Below are 26,244 nucleotides of genomic sequence, written 5' to 3'. Positions count from 1 at the left end.
TTATTTTTAGTCACAGGTGCCACTGTTAATTTATAATAATATGTGATCAATTAGAAAAGTTATAGGTATATTATAATATAATATACACTAAAAAGTTGCCATCATCCATTTGAGGGTTATGTTTTTTAAAAGCAATAATGTTATATTTGGATTTTGAACAACGCCTGGGTGTGACCACTTAAGGAGTACCTTAAGTGGTCACATTCATAGAATCGAAGACCTTCTAGTAGTCATTTGCTGCTCATGTTATTAGAATTAATTTTAAAATCTAATACAATTGAACTTCGATGGTGAGAACCGCATTATGTTTTTGGATATCATCTACAAATGCCATTTCAAATAATGACAGACCCAAATTTGTAAATACATACATTCGTAATGTTATGCCAAGTCTATGACTTATTGTTTTTATGAAAAATAAAATTGTAAATAAATTTAGAAAAGTAGAGGAAAATTTATGTTTAACATATTATTTACCACAATATCGAGTAGAAATCAATAATAAAATAATTGTGTAAACTAATTTTTGTTGTTGATTTTCATTTTCTCAAAATATTTTAACTATTGTAAATTTTCAATTATGTAAATAAATATTTTATACTTACTACTTATACTTATTGAATCATTTATACCGCACCGCATCCTTATATAAAATGTAATCCTTCTTTTTATTTTTGTTTTATTACTTAATGTTTCGATTTCTTTATTTCTTCCTTCTAAAAATGTATAAAACCTAATATTATGTACATACCTACTTAATAATTAATTAAAAATATTTCTTCCATGGAACATTTTTCCACGCAGGTAATAGACGATTTTTAAAAACATATGTCTTAATTTTGAGTGATATCCAAAAAAATATGATGCCAATAGAGAAGTATTGTTGCCAAGCGTGCTTCAATTCTTGCCACAGTCCCGGCTTGTATCGGACGGTGTGTTCCGGGATGGCTATTGAAATGACAACTTCAAAGACGGGCGTCGTTCCGTGTATACTCGATGTGTCCACATTTGTTAGCGAGGCTGACACTAAAATGAAAAAGGATATCTTCACTCTGGTCTACCAACTTACTGTAAACAACTTAAATTCTATATTATATAATCGAAAATATTCTAACGCATATTCAAAGTCAGTTTGACGTTACTCAAGTACTAGTAAGTGCAAAAGCCTCTTAACATTTTCAAAGCATCAACTGATTTTATTATTATTATTTGATTATTATATTTCACCATTGAATTCATTAAGCGATGAGTAATAATATTTATTTCTTACCATTTCTTCTCGAATACTTGTACAAGATGTCTTCGTACCAGTTTTGATTGTTAATCAAAAATTCATTGCGCATCGGTACAACTGAATTATTATATTGCACGTCTCGATGATTGTATACGCAAGGCAAGGGAGCCGCTTGAACAATTTGTAAGTTGGATGTTACAAAATATTTTGTCGTCGGCAGTCCGAAGGCTTGATTTACGTTTATTAATATTTCCATGTCGAGAGGGCATTCATTCTACGGGTGAAAATATTCATCCAAACGATTAAATTTAATAGAACCTGTTCAAGACGAGTAGGTAAAAAGAAAAAACTTTCATCGGCTCCACGTTCCGAGTTGTATCTTGGCAGTATCCCGAAAAAGATTCTCCAGATTTTTTGATATAAATCAGGCATGGGTAACTTGCAGCTCAAATGAAGACTCTTGCGGCCCAAGGCTCATTTGAAGTTTACAGCTTTCTATATTTTGTTCATACAATAAAAAAAATCGTTCTCGTAAATTTATCACATTTTATATTATATTTTGTGAAATTCGAACTTTCTTGTTGTGCTGCGTGCATGTATCTGTTTTTATGCTTAAGGGGGATCATGTATGCCAACAGAGAACCTAGCGGAAAAATACGAAGCTTGCAATTTGAGATTTTTTTTTTGATAATTCACAATTTCAACTGTATTAATTAATAAATATGTATCTGAAAACATTAAAAAGATTTTTGTTTTTTTTTTTAAATCAAAGATAAACTTACAATTCTAAATTTTGTGAATTTGTCACATATTTTGGTACATAGGTTACGTTACATTATTTTTATGATAATTTAAAATTTAGTTTATTAATTTTTTGTAAAAAAATATTTTGTAAAGAATTTCTATTTATATATATATAGATATATTATAAATATTTTTTTACAATTTTTCCTACTAATGAAGATTATTGCCAAAATTATTTTTCAAATCTTGTCACCCGTGAAGAACATGAATGTAGTTCAAAATATTATTGTAATCGTCTTGTGTAGATGTTGCAGAAATCTTGCTTACGTTTAATTTGTAATCCATCGTAAAGAATCCTTTGAGTGAATAGAATTTTTTAGCAGTGGGGTTGCCAATGTGCAGAGTCAAAATGATTTCATCAATTTTGTCATCACCATTGTAGTCTTCTTCTTGAACCTGTAATGAGTATTCATATATTATATAATATATAGGTATAGGTACCTATAACAGGGGTGGCGAACTTTTTTACGAACACGTGCCAAAATTTTCCAAATATTATTTTTTGACTGTCTGACGTGCCGAGTAGTTTTTCGAGTAGTTCGAGCAGAAAAAGAATGAAAAAATAGTTATAAGAATTCTATTAAAATAGTTCAAAAATTATAAGCAATTGAGTTCGAGAGTATTATCACTATAATACCTACTTAGTTTGGTTCTTTACGCCCAAATTTCTTGGATGAGAGAAGCATCCTCGCTACAGTGGTCTCAAGTCACTCTCAAGCATTGTAAAATGATTGTAAATCAAACAAAACCAGAGGTTCGCGACACGGCTTACCCCGCCGCCTGATGAGATCAGTGCTATAATATTATTATGTATGACGCATAAAACCTAAGGACCCATCGATGCAATTTACATAATTATAATGCATATTCTTCAAGAGTATCGGATGCCTGCCTATACAATGCGATCTGTCATTTATGCATGAATTTCGTCGTTTCCGTTTGCGCATCGATTGATATACTTACTTATATTATTGGTAAAAATATTATTAAAAACCGAAGAAAATACGCGTTTTTAACATTATATACCCAATACATATTTAGGTATTTGTAAAAAAAATATCTTTTAAATTATATTTATCTATTTTTTTCTCTTTAACACAAAACATTCGCGTGCCACTAGTGGCACGCGTGCCATAGGTTCGCCATCCCTGACCTATAAGAATCTCGATTATCAGGATTTCTTTTTGATCACCGGTTTCATTTAAATATATCGGTATGATATAAGATAACAGATAGCTACAGTTTTATAGAGATCCAGAAACTTAGAGTAGCACAACATGGTATGGACGATGGAGAGGTGGATGCTGGGCATAACGCGAAAGGATAAAAAGAGGAATGAGTGGATAAGGGAACAGACAAAGGTTTGCGATGTAATAGAGTTTGCTAAAAACCTCAAATGGGGTGGACATATAGCTCGAAGAAAGGTCGTTGGACAAATTTAGTTATCCAGTGGTATCCAAGAGGTACAAAACATCCGCAAGGTAGATCTATAGGCCGCTGGATCGATGAAATGATAAAGTTCTGCGGAAGTATGTGGCAACGCAACGCACATGATCGAGACACGTGGAATCAGCTTGGAGAGGCCTTCATCCAGTGGTGGATAAATTCAGGCTGCTGCTGATTTTTATTACCATGTTTGAGAAAATCATAATATGGACCTCCACAGAGTGGATGTTGTATTAACAGATTTTTGTTTTTACGAGAAATGGCTATGGGGCGGGGCCTCCGAAGAGTTAAAACCTGCCACTCGGTTATTAAATTATATTGAAATTTAAAAAAAAGATGCATATTTATCACATCACAAACTGAGTGGAATATAGGTATCGCCCAAAGCATAATAAAATCCCTGCATAAAAGTAGGGGTTCAATAGAATAGCTTCTGATTAGAAGTAAAAATAGATTAATTAAGTAGGTAGATACAAACAGTGAACAAGATAAAAAAAGGCGCCGCCCCGCCCCGCCTCCCATTGTAAATTTGTATCTTTGGTATCGATTTATCTTCAATTAATCTCTAAGTATTTAGGTAGGTATATATGAATGCTATGGATATTAACCAAATAATAAAGATAATAAAAAAAATATTGTTTGAATGCATTAATTTATTTGGAAAATTAAAATTAGATCGTTCATTTTTTATCGTGGGGGCCTCCAAATCAGTCAGTGCGTCGGGCCTCTACGTCACCAAACGCACCACTGGCTATTAGCCACTTGCACAATTTGATCCACACTCTGGGTACAAATATATTGAAAATTAACATAATTATTATGAAGTCGTCAGACCCGGTATTCGAACCGGGGAACGACACATTACAACGTATAGCCAACACGTTCGTCGACCATCGTGGGCGTGAAAGATTATCTATGGGGAAAAGAATGTAAGAAACTAATCTAACCACGCAATTAATGCACAATCAGAACCTATAACACTTTGAACTCTGGAGATGATAACTAACATACCTGTTATTATTTTGTTTTTCATAAAGTAATATGGAACATACGAACACCGAGGAATACCCCACAATCAGTGCTCGAAATGGAAAATTTCACGAACAGGAACGCTGTATAATTTTCCGAAACTAAGTACTTATGCTAATCCTTTCTTTACGTACGTACGTACTTTTGATATAAAAATGCAACAATAAACTTTAAACTTCTTACGTGGATCTATATTGGGCAGGTTGGTAAGGATTGTCAGCGCCGCAGGCGAAATAATCTTGTTTTAACAAAGTATACCGTCAAAAATTGTATTATTCTTTATTTTTACTTTATCTACCACTATAACCAGTGCATGATACCTCTACCACCACTCGTCACTGATTATAACTTACTGTCTCATTTGGGATAGATAAGTTTGTAATTAATTAGTCATAACAAACAACATATCCACATAAGTACCTTATAGATTCAAATTAAAAAAATATTTACGTACTTATAGAAAATTTTACAAATTCCATTTAAATACGAGCACAGAATATCAAACATCAAGAAATAGTATTAAAATAGTGTTTAAAAAATAAAGAAATAGTATTAGAAAAAACAGTAAGTGCCTACCTATACCAAGAATTTATAAAATAGCGTTCACATAAACTCGTTCTCACGCAGGTGGAATATACGATTATCCGAAGCGATTTGGTTGAACATAGTTATTTCCTGCCCAATTATCATTAGCAATTATTGCACCTTGGCAGAACAAACAACTTAGATTATCAAGAAAGTTATAAAATAATATACTTATAATAAAATCAATACTAAGTACCAATAATGGCAGAGTTCTCATTTGTACTGGGTAGATATAAGTTGGAAAAAGTACGTAGCCTAAATACCTAGCTCTCTTTTTAACTTTCAGAATACAGTATGTAAGCATACGTCTTGAGAAATCAATCGGATAAAACCATGGATAGTATCCACTATCCACACAGCTTTAAAGGATTCTCAAAGATTTATTTTGAACCTTCTCCACTATAAGGGGCATAAGGCCGTACCTACATCTAATAAAAGTTTCAAGTCATCCAAACAACGTAAACATAGCATTATTTGTAATTAAATTACCAATGGTGTGTCATTTTCATTTATATAAGATAAAACATGACGGAAGGTGAAACTCAGGTTGCTAAGCGCGATTCTAATAGAATAATATAAAATTGTCATTAATTAGTACCTACTATATTCAACATTATAAGGACTAATATTGTATTGTATGCATGTTATGTTACAATGGTGATGCTTTGGTTACAATTATTGTAATATACATCTACCACCGTATTTATTTAATAATCTATGACTAACACCACCTAAGATAATTAGATGTCCGCACTGGACACATAGGTACCTAATTTGTTAGTACCTACTTATTCTAAACGATTCAATCTATGTTGTTTGTCCTTCCCTACTCACATTATTATTGCCATGGAAATGATAATAGGTACCTACATACAATACAGATATTATGATAGTCGTACATTTTTATTAAAGGATATTCCTATATTTTTTTTAAACAAATTTACAAACAAAAATTAAGTAAAAGTTCTCTCCACACTACCTATGTATTATTTCTATTATTTTTAAAGTCACAAGCTACAATGCATGTAATAATAATTGTAATACAATAGGAACGTCCCAAATAAATAAACTCTGCAGAAGGCTATTCAATATTTTCTGCCCAAACCATCAATGGCCCAAACACATTTTTGTAGAAAAAATCATTCATTATTCATTGTGAAAATTGGGGTTTACGACTTATCATAAATATTTTTTTAACACAAGTCAAGTTGTTGAGATGATAATAATTATTGAATCACAGAACAGATGTTGCCACTGTATTGTCCACCGGAAAGAATTCCTAATGTTTTAGCAGATTTACACGAAGTACCTACTACGTAATTAAGCCTTTATTATTTTTATAAATATCCACAAAATTATCAAATTGTGCGTGTGGCCAGAATTATCTTAAATCAGTTTGGATACCAGCGACAATAGTATATGTAATAATATAATTATGTAAAAATGGCGAATTTGTATCCCACAGGAAAGTACTTATTAAAAACGATAATTGTAAGGGTGATTATCCACTTAGTGTTACGAAGAAAAAGCGAATTTAACATAATAGACTTTTTAAAATATTATATTATAAAGCCTATTATAAGGAAAGTATTCATCCACAGGTAATTAATAAATAAATGTCAAAGGTTAAAAATTCTCCTCCTGTAATAGTATTTTGGTTAATTCGCCATTTTTACAATACACCGACGATATAAAGGTATTCGTATCGCCTGCTGAGAATTTTAACTAACTTTTAAGAGAAAAAATTGTTATTAAAAAATATGTTCAACACAAAGTTAAAATTAAAACACAAAACTTACCAGAAGCAACAAAATTCACTTACAAAAAAGTATACTCATCATGACCTATGGCAAATAAATGAATGAATGTAGTAGTTATATCACAAGATTTATTGCACTATAGTCGCAATTCAACAATAATGTAAATTACAAAACAAATGTAAACATCGTAAAAAGAGGGGTTTACGACACGTCATAAGCTTTTTTTAACAAAAGTTAATTGTTGAGATGAATACCATCTGTTGCCACTTAAATGGTTATTGGAGTGAATTCCTAATGTAATGTAATGTGGTTTTAGCAGATTTACACGAATTACCTACTACTTTATTATACCTTCATTATTTTTATAAATAACCACTCAATATCATTTTTTAAATGATCAAATTGTGTAGGTATGTGGCCAGCGTTACGTTACCTGCGACAAAATATTTTTCAATAGTTTCGGTTAACACGTTTCGCCTGATGACATTTTTGACCAACTTTTAGAACAATTTTTTATTAAAAAATCAAGTTAAACACACAGTTAAAATTGAAACACAAAACTTACTAGAATGTAGCAAAAAAAACACCAAACTAATAATATAAACAATTTTGTTTAGAAACGTATTTATATCTTAAATAATACAAAATATTTTAAAAGGCAACTAATAGGAATATTATAGCGGATTGCACGAGTCAAATTATCAAACTTTTTTGTACTAATTTAACCATCGAAAACACAATTCATTCCCCCGAAAATAAATGGCGAAGTAATAATTTTTGTCACTCCGAATAAAATAATATAATAAATTAGTAGGTAAGTAAATTAACAATGCGTAAGTCAAAGGCAAGATTGTATTGAGATTTGAAATGTTTCATCCTTTAGAAATTATTAAACAATGTATACTTTATTTTTTAAGAGTTTTCAAATAGTGTCAGCAAGGCACATTTTTTTGGGTAATAAAGTAATTTACGCTTGCAGCTGGTTGTTTCTTGTTATTTAGACAATGCATTTAGGCATGGACATATCGACACAAAATAAGAAGGTTGAAAGAAATTTAGGGATGTCATAATTTTTATTTTTAACCCTTGCACGCCCGGCATAACATAACTTCGTTAATTTTTAATTTTGAGAAAAACTTTAAAAGATACATTCATATATAATTATCTCAATCTAACGAACCGCAACGCAATTTTAAATGAATCCACGAGCCGGAACGGTATATTTTGGAATTCCACGAACCACAACGGCGCTCCGGTGCGTTCCTGTCCATTCCGAGCGCTGCCCACAATCAAAGCTGGATATGATCTATAGTCTTATCAAATTAGTGCAAAGTATATATTTTTAAAACGTAGCAGTATTTTTTTTTTTGATTCCCACCAAAGTTGACATTTGTGTTCAGTATTGTTTGGCAAATCATCATGGAAAGATACACAGTAAGTTGTACAGTGTATATATATTGTTAAAATTGATTAGGTACAACAATAATGAATCTATTCGAGCTACGTTTCGGGCATAACGTGAAATTTATGGTCAAAATAATCGACCTACAAAGCTTACTATTCGTAATTTAATTGGAAAAGTCAAATGGTAAAGTTTGTGTTGTTATGAGTTCAACCCGTCAAAACGTAATGCTGAAAAAAATCGATGTTGTGAATCAAAGTGTAAATGAAAATCCAGAACAATCATTTATTAAACCTTATTCTCAAGAGCTTGGAATTTCTTATGGCAATACATGGAATATTCTGTATAAAGATTTGCATTCGAAGGCGTATAATAAACAGTTAACACAAAACCTTACCAAATGACCATTTTGGTGTGTCGAAAATTTCATCTTCAACGGTGAAGCTCATTTTTTAAATAGCTTCGTAAATAAGCAGAATTTATTGTCGCATTTGAAGTAATGAAAATCCACATTCTATTCTTGAAACACCTTTATATTCACAAAAATTAACAGTTTGGTGTGGTTTATTGGAGGTGTAATTTGACCGTGTTTTTTGGTGTTTCTTGAAAACAATAATGGCATTGCAGTTACTGTTAATGGAGAATGTTGTAAAAAGATGATTACTAATTTTTTCTAGCATGAATTAGATGTTTTTGATCTGGACGATATGTGGTGTCAACAAGTTTATTTATTTAAAAAAGATACGTTGAGCACATAACAAATTATTAATTCAAGGCGTTCACAACATGACATTTAGAATAAAGAGTAACAGTAAATCAACTAGAGAAAAAACAAGGTAGAGAAAAAAACAAACCAAAAAAATTAATGTTATTGAAAAGAAATAAAAATAATAATAAAAAACAACAATAATTAAAAAAAAAATACAAATTTAACAGTAAATTTAAATAGAATTTTAAAAACAGAATGCACAATGATCGCTAACAATGTCTACATCTGTAGGGAGTGGATTTACCAGCCGCACAGCTCTCGCTATTTATTGGTGAGCCTGACATGAGGAAACAGCTTTCACCCAAAATGGGTCATGGCTGCGACTAGAGATGGGTGTTTCCCGAGAAAATCTCAGTCTCGAGATTCTGGATTTCCCGAAATAATGAAATTTTGAATTATCGAGATTCGGGATTTCCAGAAAAGAGTTCTCGAGAATTCTCGATATATCGGGAAATTAAGGGCTTGCGCAGACAGAGCGCGGTCAGGCGGTCTGCGTTCCGCGTTCGGAGTTCGGCGTTCTTTGTACTGTTTGGACTTCATACTGTATGGGTACACAGCCGGCGGTCAGACCGCGCCGGTCAATTGGAACCCTAGAGTTCTGGAGTTCTATGCCCGGAATTACAAAGAACGCCGTACTTCCCGTCCAGTCCCGTCATAGGAATTTGAACAGTCACACAACATAGAGCGAAACCACACGGGGGAGTGAGTACGCAACAGCGGTGCTTTCTCACTTCCACTCGCAGTCGGAATATAGCGGTCTCGCATTATGCAGCGCTTGTGTCAGTACAACGTTTGTAAACAAATGGAACGCTTATTGTTGACCGCCACCTGTCTTCTGTCCCTGAACGTTAGCGGTCAACGGTCGGTTGAACGCAGAACTCCGACCGCTCTCTGTCTGCGCAAGCCCTAAAAAAAAACCTGTAAAAATCCTAAAATCAGTGTAAGAACAGACAAATTCCCAAAAATATGATTTTTTTAAATTTACGTAAGAAGACAAACAAAATACAAGTAGGAAAACAAAAATAATTCAAAATATTACTTATTAATAGAATTTCAAAAAAGACAGACTGTCAATCGCTGCGTCTGACAATCGTGTACGCTGTTGAGACACAAAATTCCCTGATGTAGCAAAAATTGCGCCCATTTTGAGTCGACGTTGGCTTAATTATTGTGTTAAATGTCCCGATCAGTCTTTGAACGTTTTGTGTTTTCTGTCCACTTTTTTCATATAGAAAATCGTTTTTTTTTCAATTAATATTTGATAATAAAGAAATCCCGAATCCCGAGAAAAGATTCTCGAAATCCGGGATTTCCCGAAATGTTAAAAAATTTCAATTCTCGAGATTCGGGATGGAAAATCTCGAAAATTTCTCGAGAATTCCCGTCGGGAAATTCCCGAAACCCAACTCTAGCTGCGAACACGCATGCAATTGACCGGTGCATAAGAATTCAAATTGACCAGAATATCGGGATTGGCAACTAAAAGTTCGGTAGGAATATATATTTCATATTTGATAACCCTTTGTAATATAATAAAGAACATAGGAAGAAAACCAAAATAAAATAACAGCATGTAGGTAGATATATTATTTTTTTACCAGAATTATGTTGAATTTGCTTATATCAAATAAAATGAATTTGTCAGTACCTTAATATAGAAGCAATCTTCTTCCAAATGCAGAAAATAAGAAAAGTTGTTCAAATTTCCACAGCTAATGACATAATCCATTTCATCAGTTTCAGCCATAAAAAAGTATTGATATTTAAATCGCACTTCGGGTTGTTCAACAAATGTATGATTTTTCAACCAAAATCCTATAAATTTAAAATTAAACAGTAATAGTTTAGGTAATATGTATATGAAATTGACTAGTACAAGACTAATAAGAGGAGAATAGCTGGATAATGCATCCATGCATCACACCATAATCCTTCACCATTATTTAATATTAAATTTACCTCTGCTTCGGTAAGCCAATATAAGTGGGAAAAGTATGGCAATGAATGTTGTTACCAAAACAAAAAACGAAACTTTCGAAAATATGGTATTTTTGTATTGAATCGTTATATTTTCACTAAAAACATTCCACAAAACCATTTTATAGTAATTATAAAATAAACAATGAATATATTGTGTAATGTAGTTCACTAATTTGATTATGTTGACATCTCAATAGTTCGGTTTTCTTTGTTTACTATCTGTTGGCGGTTGCTAAGCAACATAATATGCATTCATAGTTTCAATACGTTCCGAAATATACAAAAAGTACATATTATTATAAAATGCATATTAAGGGAAGGTCTATCGAGCGGACCCGCGTAACAAGGGGTGTGCGAGGGGGGCAGTAGCCCCCAACGCATTTCCGATATGGGCTCAGAGGTGAAGCTTCGTTGAATGTGTAATAAAAAGTGAACGGAAATTTTAATTCTAAGTACCTATATGAAATGTTGAAAATTCACTGATTATCCTTCATATTATTGTACTTAGATAAGTTACTTATATGAAGAGTTCGATGATTTTATATTAACAAAAAAAGCATAGTAGGGGCCGTACATTTTTGGAAATTATATACATTTAAGTAATAGATATTTAAATCGAATTAAGTATTTAATTCTGCTAATGATAACCGAGGACCATAGAACTAAATATTTAATAATTTATACACTCCAATCGGTATCAAAATTATGACTAGTAGGTATACCTAGTAGGTACATATTTGGAAAATGTTCGATAGTCGATAGTACAATAAAAATAAACAGTACCTAGTGATACATAGCTAATTCTGAGTAGGTACTTACTTACGTACCGTTTGTGGCAAATGATTTGTAAATGATTGATATATGTCATTACCGGTAATAAGATCTAAGTACAAACAATAATATTAAATACACTAATATTTTTTTGATGTGGCAAAGAATAGCTGCATTAGATACATAATAATATATCCAAACGTCTGCTGTTGATAATGATAACAATGTCACGCTAGGTAACGTTCCACAAACTGGTAGAATAACCTTCTAGTGTACCCGAAACTGACGATTTGTTTTTTTTTTATTTTAGTACGTAGGTACGTACGCATCGTGGATAATAATTGCTTGATAAATTTATTGGCGAGTGTCTGAAAGCCCAAAGGTTTGAATCCCTCGCCTGTCAAATTCACATGTTGTTTTTTCAATGCGCATTTGCACCGAGAGCAAATACCCAACGGGTTGAATGAACTCGTAAAAACTATATGAACATAATCTTAATTTAGCGAATGCCCATACAGGACCTGTTCTAGCAAGTGCGAGGCCAGATATAACCTCGTACGCGAGGCTCCTAGGTTATGAACCACGGTTATTATCACTCCAAAAACGGTTGGCGTAACTATAACTTACAGACTGTAACTGACTATAATAAATTACTAGGTACATACATCCAACAAACGTTGAATTTGAGAGAGGTTTTTCTGTACCTACCCGTAATATTTGTAAAAATTAGCACTATAAAACTAAAATATTGTGATCAATACAATATATTGATAAAGGTCAACGTAATAAATATAGGTAGGTACTTTAGGTTGCCATAAAATAGTGTTTTAAATAGATTTAAATAATTATATTTATTGATAGGTACTTCTTTTTTTCTATAATATGTTTTGACGAATACCGGTATTCAATAAGAAATACTGAAATACCGGTATTGATATTATATTCATTCGGTATTGCAATCTCTATTCAAATACTAGTTGAAAACTAACTTTAATGTGTCGTTTTATTATTTTTTGTTACACTTTATCAAATTGTGATTTTATCATTTTATTACTACATAGGTACCTACATAATTGATGTTGGTATTAATATGAAACGATTTATTTTTATTTTTAATGTTTTAAATTATATGTTTATATACTACAGATGTTGGATTAATACCAGAAGGAGGTTTTGTAGTTAAAAATCAATGAAACTTCCACTTCTTGACGTGTGTGTCATTTTGGTATCGAAGAATGAAAAAATAAGGTGGTTTATATTGAAAGTTTGTTTGAAAAGAAGAGTTCTCCGAAATACCTCTTTTGCTTCACTTTCATACTTTTAGCCTCCATCTGCATAAAATAAGGTTTTCCTTGACATCTTGACACCTACTCAGTTTTGAAATTAAAATAAGTGCACCCCGATGTAGGTACCTACATAATATAGGTACAAGATAATAATAATTATTTTGAGTTTTAGCACCTATAGTTGAGAGACCTCATATCATGGCCCCCACAAGGGGGGGCTGAAAGGGGCCTAGCCTGGGGGTCTGGGCTCAGGAAGGGCCCGGCGTGACGAGCCGACCATACCGAGATAAACACAGATCATAAATTTGCTCTAATGATAAAAAAGTCGCTTGTGGTGCTATTTTCCTTTGATAATATTAATAATTAAGACTATTTGGTTGTACGATGCAATTTTTTACTGTGTGCCGATACTCAACAACTCCATAATTCAAATGGATGTAAGTACATATTAATAATATAAAAAAATGCTAAAAATACACCATTAAATTTGGATAACGCTACCGCAGCGCGTCACACTGACTTTACCATTAGCGATAGGTAGGGGGGCCCGCCAAACATCCTAGCCTGGGGGTCCGTTTCAGGATGTGGGGGCCATGCCTCATATACATACAGTGAAATGATATTTTGTATAATTAATTACCTGCATAATATTATATTATTAGGTAAGTAACTACGACCTTTAATTGAATTTTTTATTTTAAGTTGTATTTTAACTGAATCTCAATATAAGCAAGCCAAAACATTTCCTGTTTCTTTCAATTGTTGTAAGTCAACGATCCTCGGCCTAGGGTGGACAACACTGGGCATACAGTAGCCGACGCGATGGGTATAAAGTTTCTATTCTTTTCACAAGTACACAAAGGACCTAGTCTGGGATATTCGATTCCCGTTTTGGAAGAGTTACTCTGGATGAAATTTGAATACTCACATGACGTGCACTTCGGACCTATATAAAGTGGTCGCCAGTAGGCATCATCACCAGTCAGCTCTGGCAGCAGTTCGGAGTTCACCAGCTTTAAGAATCTCTACAAGTTGTCATATATTCGAGAATCATCGGTATTTAGATTTGTTTCTGACACCTGTCCTGCTTTCCTAAAGGTAATAATTGTATTTTTCGTTGAATATTTTATTGATTTTTTTTTGTATTCAACTGTGTCATTTTATTAATATTATAGGGTTTGAGCAAATGTAGCAATCGATTATAATCAAATAATAGTTACAAATTATTAATAAATACCTACTTACTCTGTGTAACCGGGTCGTGGATTTATGTCCTTGTTTACATTACCTATAAATGATTAATATCATTAAAAACATAATACAAAAAATGTCAAAGTAGATACGATACGTGTAGGTCTTAGAGTCTAGGGTAGTGGTAGGGGTTTTGTTTGTTTCTCACAAAAATTGAGACAGATATCCAGTATTTAGTTTCGCAGCATCAACCTCAGGGATCTCATTAATAATTTAACTAATTAAATGTAATTTCATCAGACTTCATTCTTCTATATATATGCAGAGTATAAATAAAAATATATATTTAACTACAGTAAGTTGTTTCAATAGAAATATTTATTCTGTCTAACTTAGCGAAAGTCTGATATAAAGTATTATGTAAGTAATTATTATTATATACTTTAACTTGCTGTAACTCTGCTTTATAAATTTTATAAAGTAAAGTTATATCCCTACTTTATAAATCACCATTACTGTGGAACCGGTGGGTGGTTAGAAAATTTTACTACTAAGAGAGATAAAAAAGTGGGCGGTAGGTATAAAAAGGTTGACTACCCCTGGTCTAGACTCTGGATGTAGATTATAATTTATATTTTATTGTGGATGGCAGGAGTGGTAGGATTTGTAAAACCACAGCTTTGTAACTGGAGTCAAATTACTGACACCAATTAAATTGAAGAAATTCTTAGCAAATATTCCTAAATAATACTAATCTATAAGATCATTATACAAGGTGGCACGTCTGAAATATATTTTCATTGTTTATTCCTAACTGTAGAATGACGCAACCATCATCTCGAATGACGGACCGCATGTCATCAAGCATGACTTCGAGCATGACTGGCATGAGCGGTTTGGCCGGAGCCTCCAACATGTCTGGAATGGGATGCCTCCGTGGGGATATGCAGAATATGAACATTGGCGGAATGGCGTCGAACTACACGCCGGGAATGTCCGGAGCCTACAACGTGTCCAGCTTCCAGCATCGTCCGGGTCTCAGCAGGCGTCCGCCGAACCAGCGGCCGGGGCCGACGGCCCAGTCGAGACCGGGACGCTCCCGCAGCGCCGGGTCGAACCATCGCATGAACTTCTCGACGCGGAACAATCCGAACACTCAATTCTCGCATAATATGATCTCGAGAATGGCAGACCAGAACGAGCGTCGCCGTCGCCAGGAAAACTTTGAGACCCAGCCCCAGAGTTATTACTCCCAGCAACCGCTGAAGGTGGAATTGACCGAGTTTTATGCTCGAGATAATTCTAAAGATCACCACACTGACCAATATGAGCTGGTCAATGATACGGTTATGCCTACACCTGTGTTACGTAGGGGACAAAATTTCTTCTTTGCTGTTCGTTTTGACCGCACCTGGGATAAGCAACAGGACATAATCAGGATCGTATTTGGGTTCGGTTAGTATGTAACTACACTATTGCAATAAAATTGTTTATAAGTACCTACTCTTGATTTACAATTTATACGAAATCTTGCTGCGCGTTCATAAGTGTCAGTCAATAGGTATCTATTTATTGTAGGTATGTACATATTTACCTATAAGATTCAGTCAATATAATGATATTATAAAATAGATAATATACAAGTATTATTAATTAATTCATATGTGTTATTAGGAGCTAATAATTTCTTGATGGGCTGCTGCTGATCCAATTTTATGCCCACAGGTCCTAAGCCATCCGTCACCAAGGGAACTCGTGTCGTATTGCCTGTGAATTGGTCGAGCCAGCATGGTTCTTTGCAGCACAGCCGTGATATGCAAGGTGGTATTCAGAGCGGAATGACAGGCATGTCTCCTATGCAATCTTCCAACATGCCCGGCTACGGAATTCGTCGAGGATCATTCTCCAACGAGGTCGTTCCACAACATAGCCCTCTCAGCCCTCACGGACCGATGGATCGAATGGAGAGAGTCGGAAGCGTCCAGCATTCGTCGCTCAGTCGAGGATACGGATCACGCCATGGATCCATGCAGAACCTCGCGGCGCTAGCTCACGAGATGGACCGCTGGGAGATAAGCATACAACGCCAAGACGCTAACACCGTAACGTTCCAAGTTCATATTCCGGCATCAGCTCAAGTTGGCCAGTGGCACTGCTGGGTGCAAACCAACAGGCAAGGGCAGCGCGACAACCGCTATGATTATAAATGCGAGGAAGATATTTACATCCTTTTCAACCCGTGGTGCCGCGAAGACCTGGTATTTATGGACAACGAATCTACTCGCAAAGAATATGTTATGAATGAGACTGGAAAGGTCTGGTACGGCTCTTACAGGCAGCCTAAGGGTCGCCGATGGATTTACGGCCAGTTCGACGATGTCGTGTTGCCGGCTTGTATGTACTTACTCGAACGCAGTGGGCTCGCTCATGCGGAAAGGGGTAATCCTATCCAAGTCGTCAGGGCCATCTCTGCTATCGTGAGTAGACATTTAAGTAACAAACTATTTAGGTTAGTCCTTTATTATTCTACAAAAAACCTTATTAGCTTTCGAGTACAAATTAAACAATTATTGTCATTTCTCATAGGTGAATGGCAATGATGATGAAGGCCTTATGGTAGGTAGATGGGACAACGAGTATAAAGAAGGTGTCGCGCCACACGCTTGGACCGGTACCGTGGCTATAATGGAGAGGTACTTGAGCGACGGAGGAAAACCTGTGGAATATGGACAATGTTGGGTGTTCTCAGCTGCCGTTGTTACTATCTGCAGAGCTTTAGGTAACGTTATAAACAATATCTTACTGTAGAGACAAGACCATTTTGATATCTGAATATTATTATAATGCTATTTTAACCTTTTTGGTAGAATGAAACTAGATTTGATTTTTTTAATTGTAGGTAGACAGTTAAATATTTTACCAGTTAATCTACAATTCAATATAAGTTTAACCCTATTTCAATTAATTTAATATTGATAAAAATTTCGTCAATCAATTTAGGAATCCCTTGTCGATCTGTGACGAATTACGTATCCGCCCATGACACAAACAGAACCCTGACCGTAGACAAGTACTTTGACAAGGAGGGTAATGAGATCCCCAACGGCCCCGATGAAGACTGCTTCGATTCTTGTTGGAGCTTCCACACATGGAATGATGTATGGATGATGCGTCCTGATCTCCCGCAAGGTGCGTTTTAAGTTATTAATGATTACAACACGCTTCTTACATGATACTATATAATTATGTACCAACCTACTTCATCTCTAATGAATCAACACGAATTTTAATAACCCTCATAGTAAAAGACAAGTGTAGCTGCTTAATGTGTATCGCCTCAGTGTGTTCTGCCAAATATAATAGGTACGGTTGTTCAAGTTGAAGAATGGGAGATGCGGTAGATCACAGCACTACTTGAATTATACATATCTACTTGATATATTATTATTTCGTGAATGGTCACGACACGACAGCTGGCTAAATCCGCGCGTCACATACAATGTACTTAAGATCTTTTGCCTGTAAATTTAGATCACTGACCGGCTTCGCTAATGTGGTAATAATTATTATATATTGTAATATAGGATATGGCGGCTGGCAAATCATCGATGCTACTCCTCAGGAGGAATCCGAAAGTGTGTATAGATGCGGTCCAGCCAGTTTGGAAGCTGTCAGGCGCGGCGAAGTAGGATTCCAATATGACACTCCGTTCGTCTACTCGGAGGTCAACGCAGACATGTGCCACTTCCAAGAAGACGAATTCTCCGAATGGGGATTCACTAGAATGTCTACCAACCAGCATAGGTAAGCGACGATTGCCATTGATTGGCATATGCAGTTGCATGTCATCTTATCACGCATAGTCAAGTTTTCACCCGAGCATAGTACCTAATTTTATAAATAACATTATATGACTCCGGGGGAAAAATATCTGTGGTAAATCAATAATTTTACGACACTATTGTTGTCTATTTAATATCAAAGTGATACACAACGCTGCATGATAATTTATCTCTGGCTCTTTGCAGTGTCGGCCGTAAGATTGTGACGAAGAACCCGAACCGAGACGACGACGAAGGAGACAGCGACATGCTGGAGGTGACGAACGAGTACAAGACCACCGACGCCAACGCCTCCGAGAGGCTTTCCATTTTCAACGCCTGCCGAGGCTTCCAGAGAGCTCAGCAGTATTATGAATTCCCCAACAAGGAAAACGAGGACGTCTTCTTTGACTTGGTCGATATCGATATGGTGCCGTTTGGCCAGCCTTTCGATGTCGTTATCAATATTCAGGTAGGTACCTAACCTAACGTAACCTAACCCAACTGTCAAATAAAATAAAATTAAAGCAAACTATAATGTGCTGTTCACACTTCACTAGTCATATTGTCTTTGTTCGACTACGGTATGGGGACTATGCAATAATCGTGATCTTTAACGTAGGAACGTATGTTGATGTTTTACTAGATCTTGGAGAAAAAAAGAATTGGGCAACACTGGGAAACAACCAACCAATATCATGTTTATAGATAGTATTGCTAATTAAACAATCGTTTTCCAAAGACATATTGTGTCGTGATTAGATTTTTGGTAAACTGCGAAAATATTCTAACCATTATTTATTATTTTAGACGCGCAAATCTAAATCTCTGGTAACATAAAAGCAGAGATTCATCGTTAATACATGCATATTAATGAATGATAGGGGGAGAAGGAGATAAATGGATAAACGTTTGAAAAGTACTATTAAATAATTTTACACTTGTTGGTATAACTACCTATAAAACAATAATAATGTATATTAACAATGATATTAATGGGTGTTAAATGAACCCACTTTTGCGCATAGTTGCATAGTACTTAAACACAAAACAACAAATATTCTTCATTGACGCGTATAGATAGTAGATAGCTTACGTAGTTTTTTTCAGCGCCAGGAAGTACCCATGTCCTATAGGATGTAAATTCTGACCGCAATTTTTAATGACGATTTTGACAATTTGTCTACCAGTTTTCCTTAATTCTTAAGAAATTAACCACTGAACTATCAAATGTCAAATTGAATGCGGTATCAGTAGTAACTGCAAGGCGTGGCAAACTAGCAGCCAGAAAATTAATCAAATTGGGTGCCAACCTACTATATGATAATTATAATACATGGTAGATCGAAACTTTATTTGATTGTATTAAAGATCTCGGTATGCATGAAGAACACCAAGAATTATCAAATACGCTGTTTATTATAGACAGTCGGTGTGAAGAAACGACAGTATTGCCTATCTTCCTTATTAAGAATAAATTTTACAGTAGAGCCCAATATTAATAATTACAAGATAAAAAGATCTTTTTATATGCAACGTTTTTAAATTTTCTGTTGAATCATATAAACATGACTTGACTAGCTTAAACGATCAAAAAATTTTGTACTTGATAGAAATAATACTTAAATGTCATTTTGACATGTCATATTGATTTCCATAGTAACGCACGTATATATTAATAATTTAGTTGCTAGGACCCTGACCCCTAGCAACCAATAATGGTGTCGAAATAACTTTTCATACAAAACAGAATTAACTGAAAATGAATTCAATTCTACTTAAAGATGGCTAAAAGTATTAAAAGAATGCATTGGCATCGTGTTCTGATATATTCTAAAAGTTTCAAATGTCTAGCTAGTCGGGAAGTTAGTTAAAAATCGATTGCAAGATTTGTACTGGATAAACAACCACCGGACAAATAAGAATACGAGTTAAGAAAAACTTTGTAAAATACATAAATTGGTACTCAAAAACACAAATTAGTCAGATACGACACTTAAACTAATTATTGAGTTCATATTTTAATTAGACAGGTAATAATTAATCTTTAACTATGGAATAATGTATTTATTTGATATTATGTATGTGTTGTATTCTGGCCAAATTCAGTATGTAATTTAATAAATATAGCGATTTTTCTATCAAATGACTTACGTATACATGGCGCCTAAGCTACTAAGCTTTGGCAGTCTGGCTGGTCGCCCAGTCCTGCAGAGTAGGAAAGTATTTTCATAAAAATATGTATATAATAACGTCTCTGTTCTGGCAGAACACACTAACTGGAGAATACTAGTTTTGAGTAAATTGACTTTGAAGTTGTTAAAATGTTTGAAATGGTCTACCATGTGAGTTTATTAAGTAATCGTAAAAAGAATGACTTTAAAATAAAGACTGTTTATTTATTAAGAAGGTTTCCAGACGGTAAAGTTTGAAATAAGGAACATTTTGGTATAACTAACTTTCTTTTCTCTTAACTCATTTTTTGAATTAGTGTCTTCTGCCAGAACAGTGACGATAATATCTAAGGTATATGTGCCTTCTATAAATAAATAGATAAATGTGAACAGTAATAACCGTTCAGTGTTGTTGTATTCAAAATGTGCGGTACTGACTGGATATAAATTTCATATCGAGAAGGTCGATAGCACTGAGGCCCTTTTAAAGGAAAAGTTAATAAATAAATAAACGTGCCGTCGTCTATTCTGGACGGAAACCAATTTGGACTGAAAAACAAAATAATTCTGCCACACTCCGGAGTCGTAGAATTATCTTATTTTGTGTGATAATTGTTTCTGTCGAATTGAACGAAGATCCACTTAGTTAACTGATAATTATTTTTTCAGAATAAATCTCACGAAGAGCGAACCATCAGCGCTGTTCTGTCTGCCAATTCTTGCTACTACACCGGTGCCATCGCATCGCGGCTGAAGCGCGTCCAGGGAGACTTCGTCATCCGCGCGGGACAGCGAGAAGTTCTCAAGGTCCACGTCACCCCGCAGGACTATATGGATAAACTGGTGGACCATTCGCTCATCAAGATCTACGCCATGGCTTTCGTCAAGCAGACCAGGCAGACTTGGTCTGAGGAAGATGACTTCCCTCTTCACAAACCCAGGATGCAAGTCCAGGTGCGTTACGTTATGATGAAATATCAAATGATTAAGTGAGATTGCATCTGAACCGGATTCAACTGATTACAAAATATATATCCAGATACTAGACGAGTACATAAATTGAACAAAATGTTTATTTGGTGCTACCGTACGAGTACAATAATTTATAATTAATTATGAAACTTGGAAAATGATTTCTAATGCTGTGTTGTGATGTGCCTACAAAATACTGTTATCTTAAAATAAATGTTTTGATTGTGCTAGTTCGTAGGTAACTACTTAATATACAATGACTCACTATTATGAAAAATATTTATTTTAGTAATTCCTTTTTATTATACAAATAAAATAGGTACCTACCTACTTGTTTTTAGATCGCATTGAATATTCATTTTTTATATGAAAATATTATTTTTTAACAGGTACGTGGACAGCCGTGCATGAATCAAGAGTGCCACGTGACATTCAGCTTCCAGAATCCTTTGACGACAGCGTTAACCGATTGCTTCTTTACATTTGAAGGTCCAGGTCTTCAAAGACCACGACAGGTGAGATATTGATCATACCAGGCTAACCCTGCTAACCCATTATCAATGCAATGTCAATGGCAGATATATAATTATATTTACACATATTGTTTGTAGTCTATAATAAATAATATACCGCGCAGATAAGATTAACTATGAACATACCACACTAGCGAGAAATTAGATAGTATTGACAGAAGATAAGTCATAGTCGAAGCGGCGCTGAGAGAGAGAAATAGATGCAAGAGATTATTTTTTGATGGAAGTGAAGTCTGGAATAGAAACCATTACGATTATCAAAAATCAGCCTTGTGTAATATCTGCGCACTAGAAGAAATCGCATCTGCGCACATCTAACATAAAATTGTTCCACTGTGGGTTTTACTGACCCTCAATTGAAATCTACGCCAAGAAATTTGCCTAGAATGAACCTGTATGCGTTTTCAATTATGTTTAAATGTTGTCATTTTTTCTAGATCCGCTACCGGGACGTTAAACCTGGAGAATTCGTAACATACAGCGACAAATTCTTGCCCCGGCGTAACGGCGAACGGAAGATAGTCGCCTCCTTCTCGTCTCGTCAGTTGGATGAAATCAACGGCTCGACCACCGTCAACGTGCGCGGTTAACACGCCCCGATGTCAATTGCCAACCCTCAATCCGACCGTTTGTTACGTGGCTTTTCACGTAGCAATGACCGCATGGACCGAAGCATGGAAAAATGACCGACGATAATTTTCTGTTTATTTTTGATCTCGCGAAGATTTTACACTAACAATTGCATTGAAAATACGTAATCGAATTTGTATATTTTTACCTACCTACTTTCAAATATCATACTTAGAAGACCATTTTCATTTAATATGCGATTTGTTTCGTATTTTCATAACATTTTTCTACAGAAATGTGTGCTTCTTATAAAATAAAAAAATGCCATTTTCATGCAGAATAGTAAGTTATTGTTTGAATCTACTTATATCGAATGTTTATAATGATCTGTTGTTTTTGTGTGCCAGCCTCTAACAATTTCTGTCAAACGAACCGATGCTCGTAACATCGCAGTCTTTGATCGATCACAATTTAGTAGGTACGCTGGCAGCAGAGCTGGCACTCGACGATAGTGTTGTCATGTAAACGTTGAAATGATGACCCGGCAACCAGAATGGATATTGAAAATGTTAATATTAATAATTATGCTAATTATACACAAATGAAGATGATCTTGAATAGATATTAAACCGATGTATAAAGGTTATTTATTATACCTAGACTTCAAATTACTAGTATAAAATTGGCATAAATATTATGCACAGCAAATTAAAAAGAAAACAAATAAAAATAGCACTTTTTATGAGCAGACAAAACCGAGAGACTTTTTATTATTATGTTTTATTGTTATTATTGTTTTATTTAAGAAGTATGTAACTTACTGTCATCCAGAATTATAGTGCCATATTAAAAAAAAACGAATACATACCTACCTACATACGAGTGGAACGAATTAGAAATCCTATTTGGAAAATCATCGATCGAAAGATTTATTTTATAATTACCATTTTATACCTACCATAAGTTATAGTTTAATTGATTTCTCAATATGTTTTCTTTTATTTAAATTTTACTATAAGTTTTCAGTAATTGCACCCCGGTTATGTGTTATGTTATTTTTGGGACCGTAAAAAATAAATACATCTCTTTAACGCAAAGCAAAAATATTCTTTTATTTACAACTTTATCGACTAAATAAAATAATTGAAAGCATTCATACTTATTATATTAAACACATTATCATTCAGTGAAATGAAAAAGCTGCAATAACGATAAGAATAAAATGATTGGTTTTCTAAATTATCATTTTTGTCGGTGGAAGACGTGATAGCTGTTGCATGCAAATGTACCTACGACGTACCTACTGATAAGAGTGGCAATACACTCAGTGGCATTGAAATATGGTAGCCAAAAGCTACATCGATTTAACCATGACAATTCCGCTGTCTGGCTATAATCATATAATTAATATATTATATAATGTTTTGATAAATTGAGCCGATGTTACACTTGAAGGGATCATGCGCTAATACGTGATACGGGGGAGGGGGGGTGGATAAAACCCTAACATATTAAAACGCAATTAAAAAAAATATTTTTAGATATTACTGTTTTTTGTCAGAAAAATCACGTATCATTTAATCAAAATCTAATATTTTAAGCATATGAAGAGTACAGGGGAAAAGGTATAATGTCACTAAATTTGCGAAATCGAGATTAAATTTGTGTTTCGAGTCATAAAAAATTCCAGTTAAAATTTTTGACACACCGGCTTAAAAGGGTAGTGGTCGACTTTTCCTTACCAGTAAGTGAACCTTAATAATTCAAGAAATTATCATTATAATTCTAATTTAGATTACCATTATTTTGCATGTAGGTACTTCATAATGGTACTTAAATAACTAAATAGTCAACGACATCGCCGACATCCCTTTTTACATTGTACATTTGGGAGTCAGTCTGATTTTTTTTATATCTTAAAAAGTAAATTTTTTATGGCTTTGCCTATATTAGATGCTAGCTAGTATTATAAATAAATGAATCTAAACCAATACATAAAAAAACAAAGTGGTAGAAAAGAGGTTAACAATATGAGTGTTGCAATCTTAAATTTTGTCTCCTAAACATTTTAACAAAACTACTGACATCCCTCTTTCTTGCCCTGTACCCCTCATCATGGCCCCCACATCCTGAAGCGGGCCCTCAGGCTAGAATCTTTGGCGGGTCCCTACCTATCGCTAAGGATAAAGGTATCGTGATGCTCTACAGTAGCTTTTTCCAAACTGTGTATGCGGTAAAATTAATGTGTATATTTAGTGTTTTTTGTATAGTTCAATACATCCATTTGAATTATAGAGTTGTCGAGTATTGGATACACAATTATAAATTGTATCTTACTACCGCATACTTTGTAATAATAATATTACTGCAGAAAAATAGCGCCGCAGGCGACTTTTTTACTAATGAAGCAAAATTGTGATGTGTGTTTAGCTAACTTATCTGGTCGACTCGCCTCGCCGGGCCCCCAGGCTAGGGCACTATCAGCTCCCCCTTGTGGGGGCCATGCCCTTCATATATTTCGGGGATCCGGGACGCGTCTTGCCAAACCTACCTTATCAGAAAGCAAGTAAGAGACATTTTTCTCGCGTATGTATTTCGACGTAGCCTTTGCGACCATATTTCAACGTCACCCATACATACTAATATCGATCTAAACGGAAATCAGTACATCGCAGTAGCCTAGCGAATGCTGCCACCCTACCCAGCATCGAACATTCAATAAACCTTGGATAGTGGTATATATATTTATTTTTACAAAATAATCTTCTTCTTCCATGGCGCTACATCCCGGGGTGGGATTTGGCCTCCTCCACAACCGCTCTCCACTCACTCCGGTCTCTCGCCACACTTCTCCAGTTACCGGGTCTTCCTATATGAAGCCTGAAGTCAGTCCACTTCTACGGCGTCAGCCCATCTCCTTCTTGGACGGCCTCTGGGTCTCTTCCGTTGGGGTAGCCACTTCGTCATGATCCTTGGCGCTCTAACTTCAGGCATTCGCTCCACATGTCCCGCCCATCGTAGTCTTTTTACAAAATAATACTGATAAAAAATGTATAAATATATACCTATAACTATTACAATGTATTACAAACACATTATCAGAATAACTATTAGATGAGAACTATTTTGGTGTATTTAAAAATAAATAAATACAGCCAAAACATTGACATATTCTTTTTGTAAAATAATATGTATACATATTATTATTGTTCTAACATTTCTGATTATTCTTCCACGATATTAAGGTTATGTGACTTATCATAAAAATAAAAAAAAATAACGGAAATGTTGAGGAAATAATTATTCCGTACTTACATTTAACTTCTTTCAGCTGAACTATTCCGACTGAATAAGTACGTAACAATATTTATCGTTGACAGGAAGCATATAGGTCACTGTATGTGTACTACAATGCACCATTCCAATTATTCAAACATCACGTATTGGCAATTATTGTGCCAGTTTATTTTCTTGCGAATCATGAGTACGTAGTACCTATACGGTTTTATGTGCTGAAACCGCCGTTAATTTTGTTAAAATAGGCCAGACTCGAGCAAGATGTAGATCGCTGTCCACTCATAGATTCATGCATAACGGAAAAAATAAAAGCTCATAGACTAGACCCGACTGTGGATTGGATCCTAACAAATACGAAGAAAATGAAAAGTATCATATTTCACATTTGTTTTTGACTCTACATGAGATGTGTCATTTTTCATTGGAAAAAAATCCAGTCAAAATATCATTATTTCACTCTCACACCCTACTACCACTAGAGTCTAGATTACCATTTAATTCCAGACATTAATCCCATATCAAAATATTGAAAGTTAGTGAACGTAATACCTATACATTTTTAATCGCCATTATGGAATGGTACCTGTCAGATACTAGATAGATAGTAGATATTATAATCA

General features: G+C 34.5%; 2 protein-coding genes across 2 annotated transcripts; one reads left to right on the top strand and one right to left on the bottom strand.

Moving 5' to 3' along the window:
- Positions 1-684: 684 nt before the first annotated feature.
- LOC147066386 (transmembrane protein 231) lies at positions 685-11,127 on the bottom strand. Its single transcript, XM_085955288.1, has 5 exons — positions 10,989-11,127; positions 10,678-10,844; positions 2,306-2,434; positions 1,271-1,508; positions 685-1,026 (listed from the first exon to the last, which is right to left on the bottom strand). Exons 1-5 carry the CDS (start codon positions 11,125-11,127, stop codon positions 767-769), a joined length of 933 nt encoding a protein of 310 aa, XP_085811414.1. The 3' UTR covers positions 685-766.
- A 3,951-nt stretch (positions 11,128-15,078) lies between these two features.
- Positions 15,079-22,347, top strand: LOC147066385 (hemocyte protein-glutamine gamma-glutamyltransferase-like). Its single transcript, XM_085955757.1, has 9 exons — positions 15,079-15,712; positions 15,983-16,734; positions 16,844-17,036; positions 17,258-17,446; positions 17,842-18,061; positions 18,286-18,550; positions 20,922-21,206; positions 21,614-21,739; positions 22,195-22,347. Exons 1-9 carry the CDS (start codon positions 15,079-15,081, stop codon positions 22,345-22,347), a joined length of 2,817 nt encoding a protein of 938 aa, XP_085811883.1.
- Positions 22,348-26,244: the final 3,897 nt, after the last annotated feature.

This window comes from Rhyacophila brunnea, unplaced genomic scaffold (genome assembly GCF_057557595.1).
Source record: "Rhyacophila brunnea isolate RB1 unplaced genomic scaffold, BYU_Rbru_1.0 scaffold_5, whole genome shotgun sequence".
Classification (NCBI taxonomy): Eukaryota; Metazoa; Arthropoda; class Insecta; order Trichoptera; family Rhyacophilidae; genus Rhyacophila; species Rhyacophila brunnea.
The sequence above is the reverse complement of the archived record's forward strand: the minus strand, read 5'-3'. Positions and strand labels throughout refer to the sequence as shown.

Bases quoted from the DNA above. Each gene is read 5' to 3' on its own strand.
- LOC147066386 (XM_085955288.1), bottom strand. From the start codon at position 11,127: ATGGTTTTGTGGAATGTTTTTAGTGAAAATATAACGATTCAATACAAA. The intron at 10,845-10,988 runs GTAAATTTAATA...TTAAATTTATAG, and splicing joins ATTGGCTTACCGAAGCAGAG to GATTTTGGTTGAAAAATCAT. The intron at 1,509-2,305 runs GTAAGCAAGATT...TTTCACCCGTAG, and splicing joins CGATGGATTACAAATTAAAC to AATGAATGCCCTCTCGACAT.
- LOC147066385 (XM_085955757.1), top strand. From the start codon at position 15,079: ATGACGCAACCATCATCTCGAATGACGGACCGCATGTCATCAAGCATG. The intron at 16,735-16,843 runs GTGAGTAGACAT...CATTTCTCATAG, and splicing joins TCAGGGCCATCTCTGCTATC to GTGAATGGCAATGATGATGA. The intron at 18,551-20,921 runs GTAGGTACCTAA...TTATTTTTTCAG, and splicing joins ATGTCGTTATCAATATTCAG to AATAAATCTCACGAAGAGCG.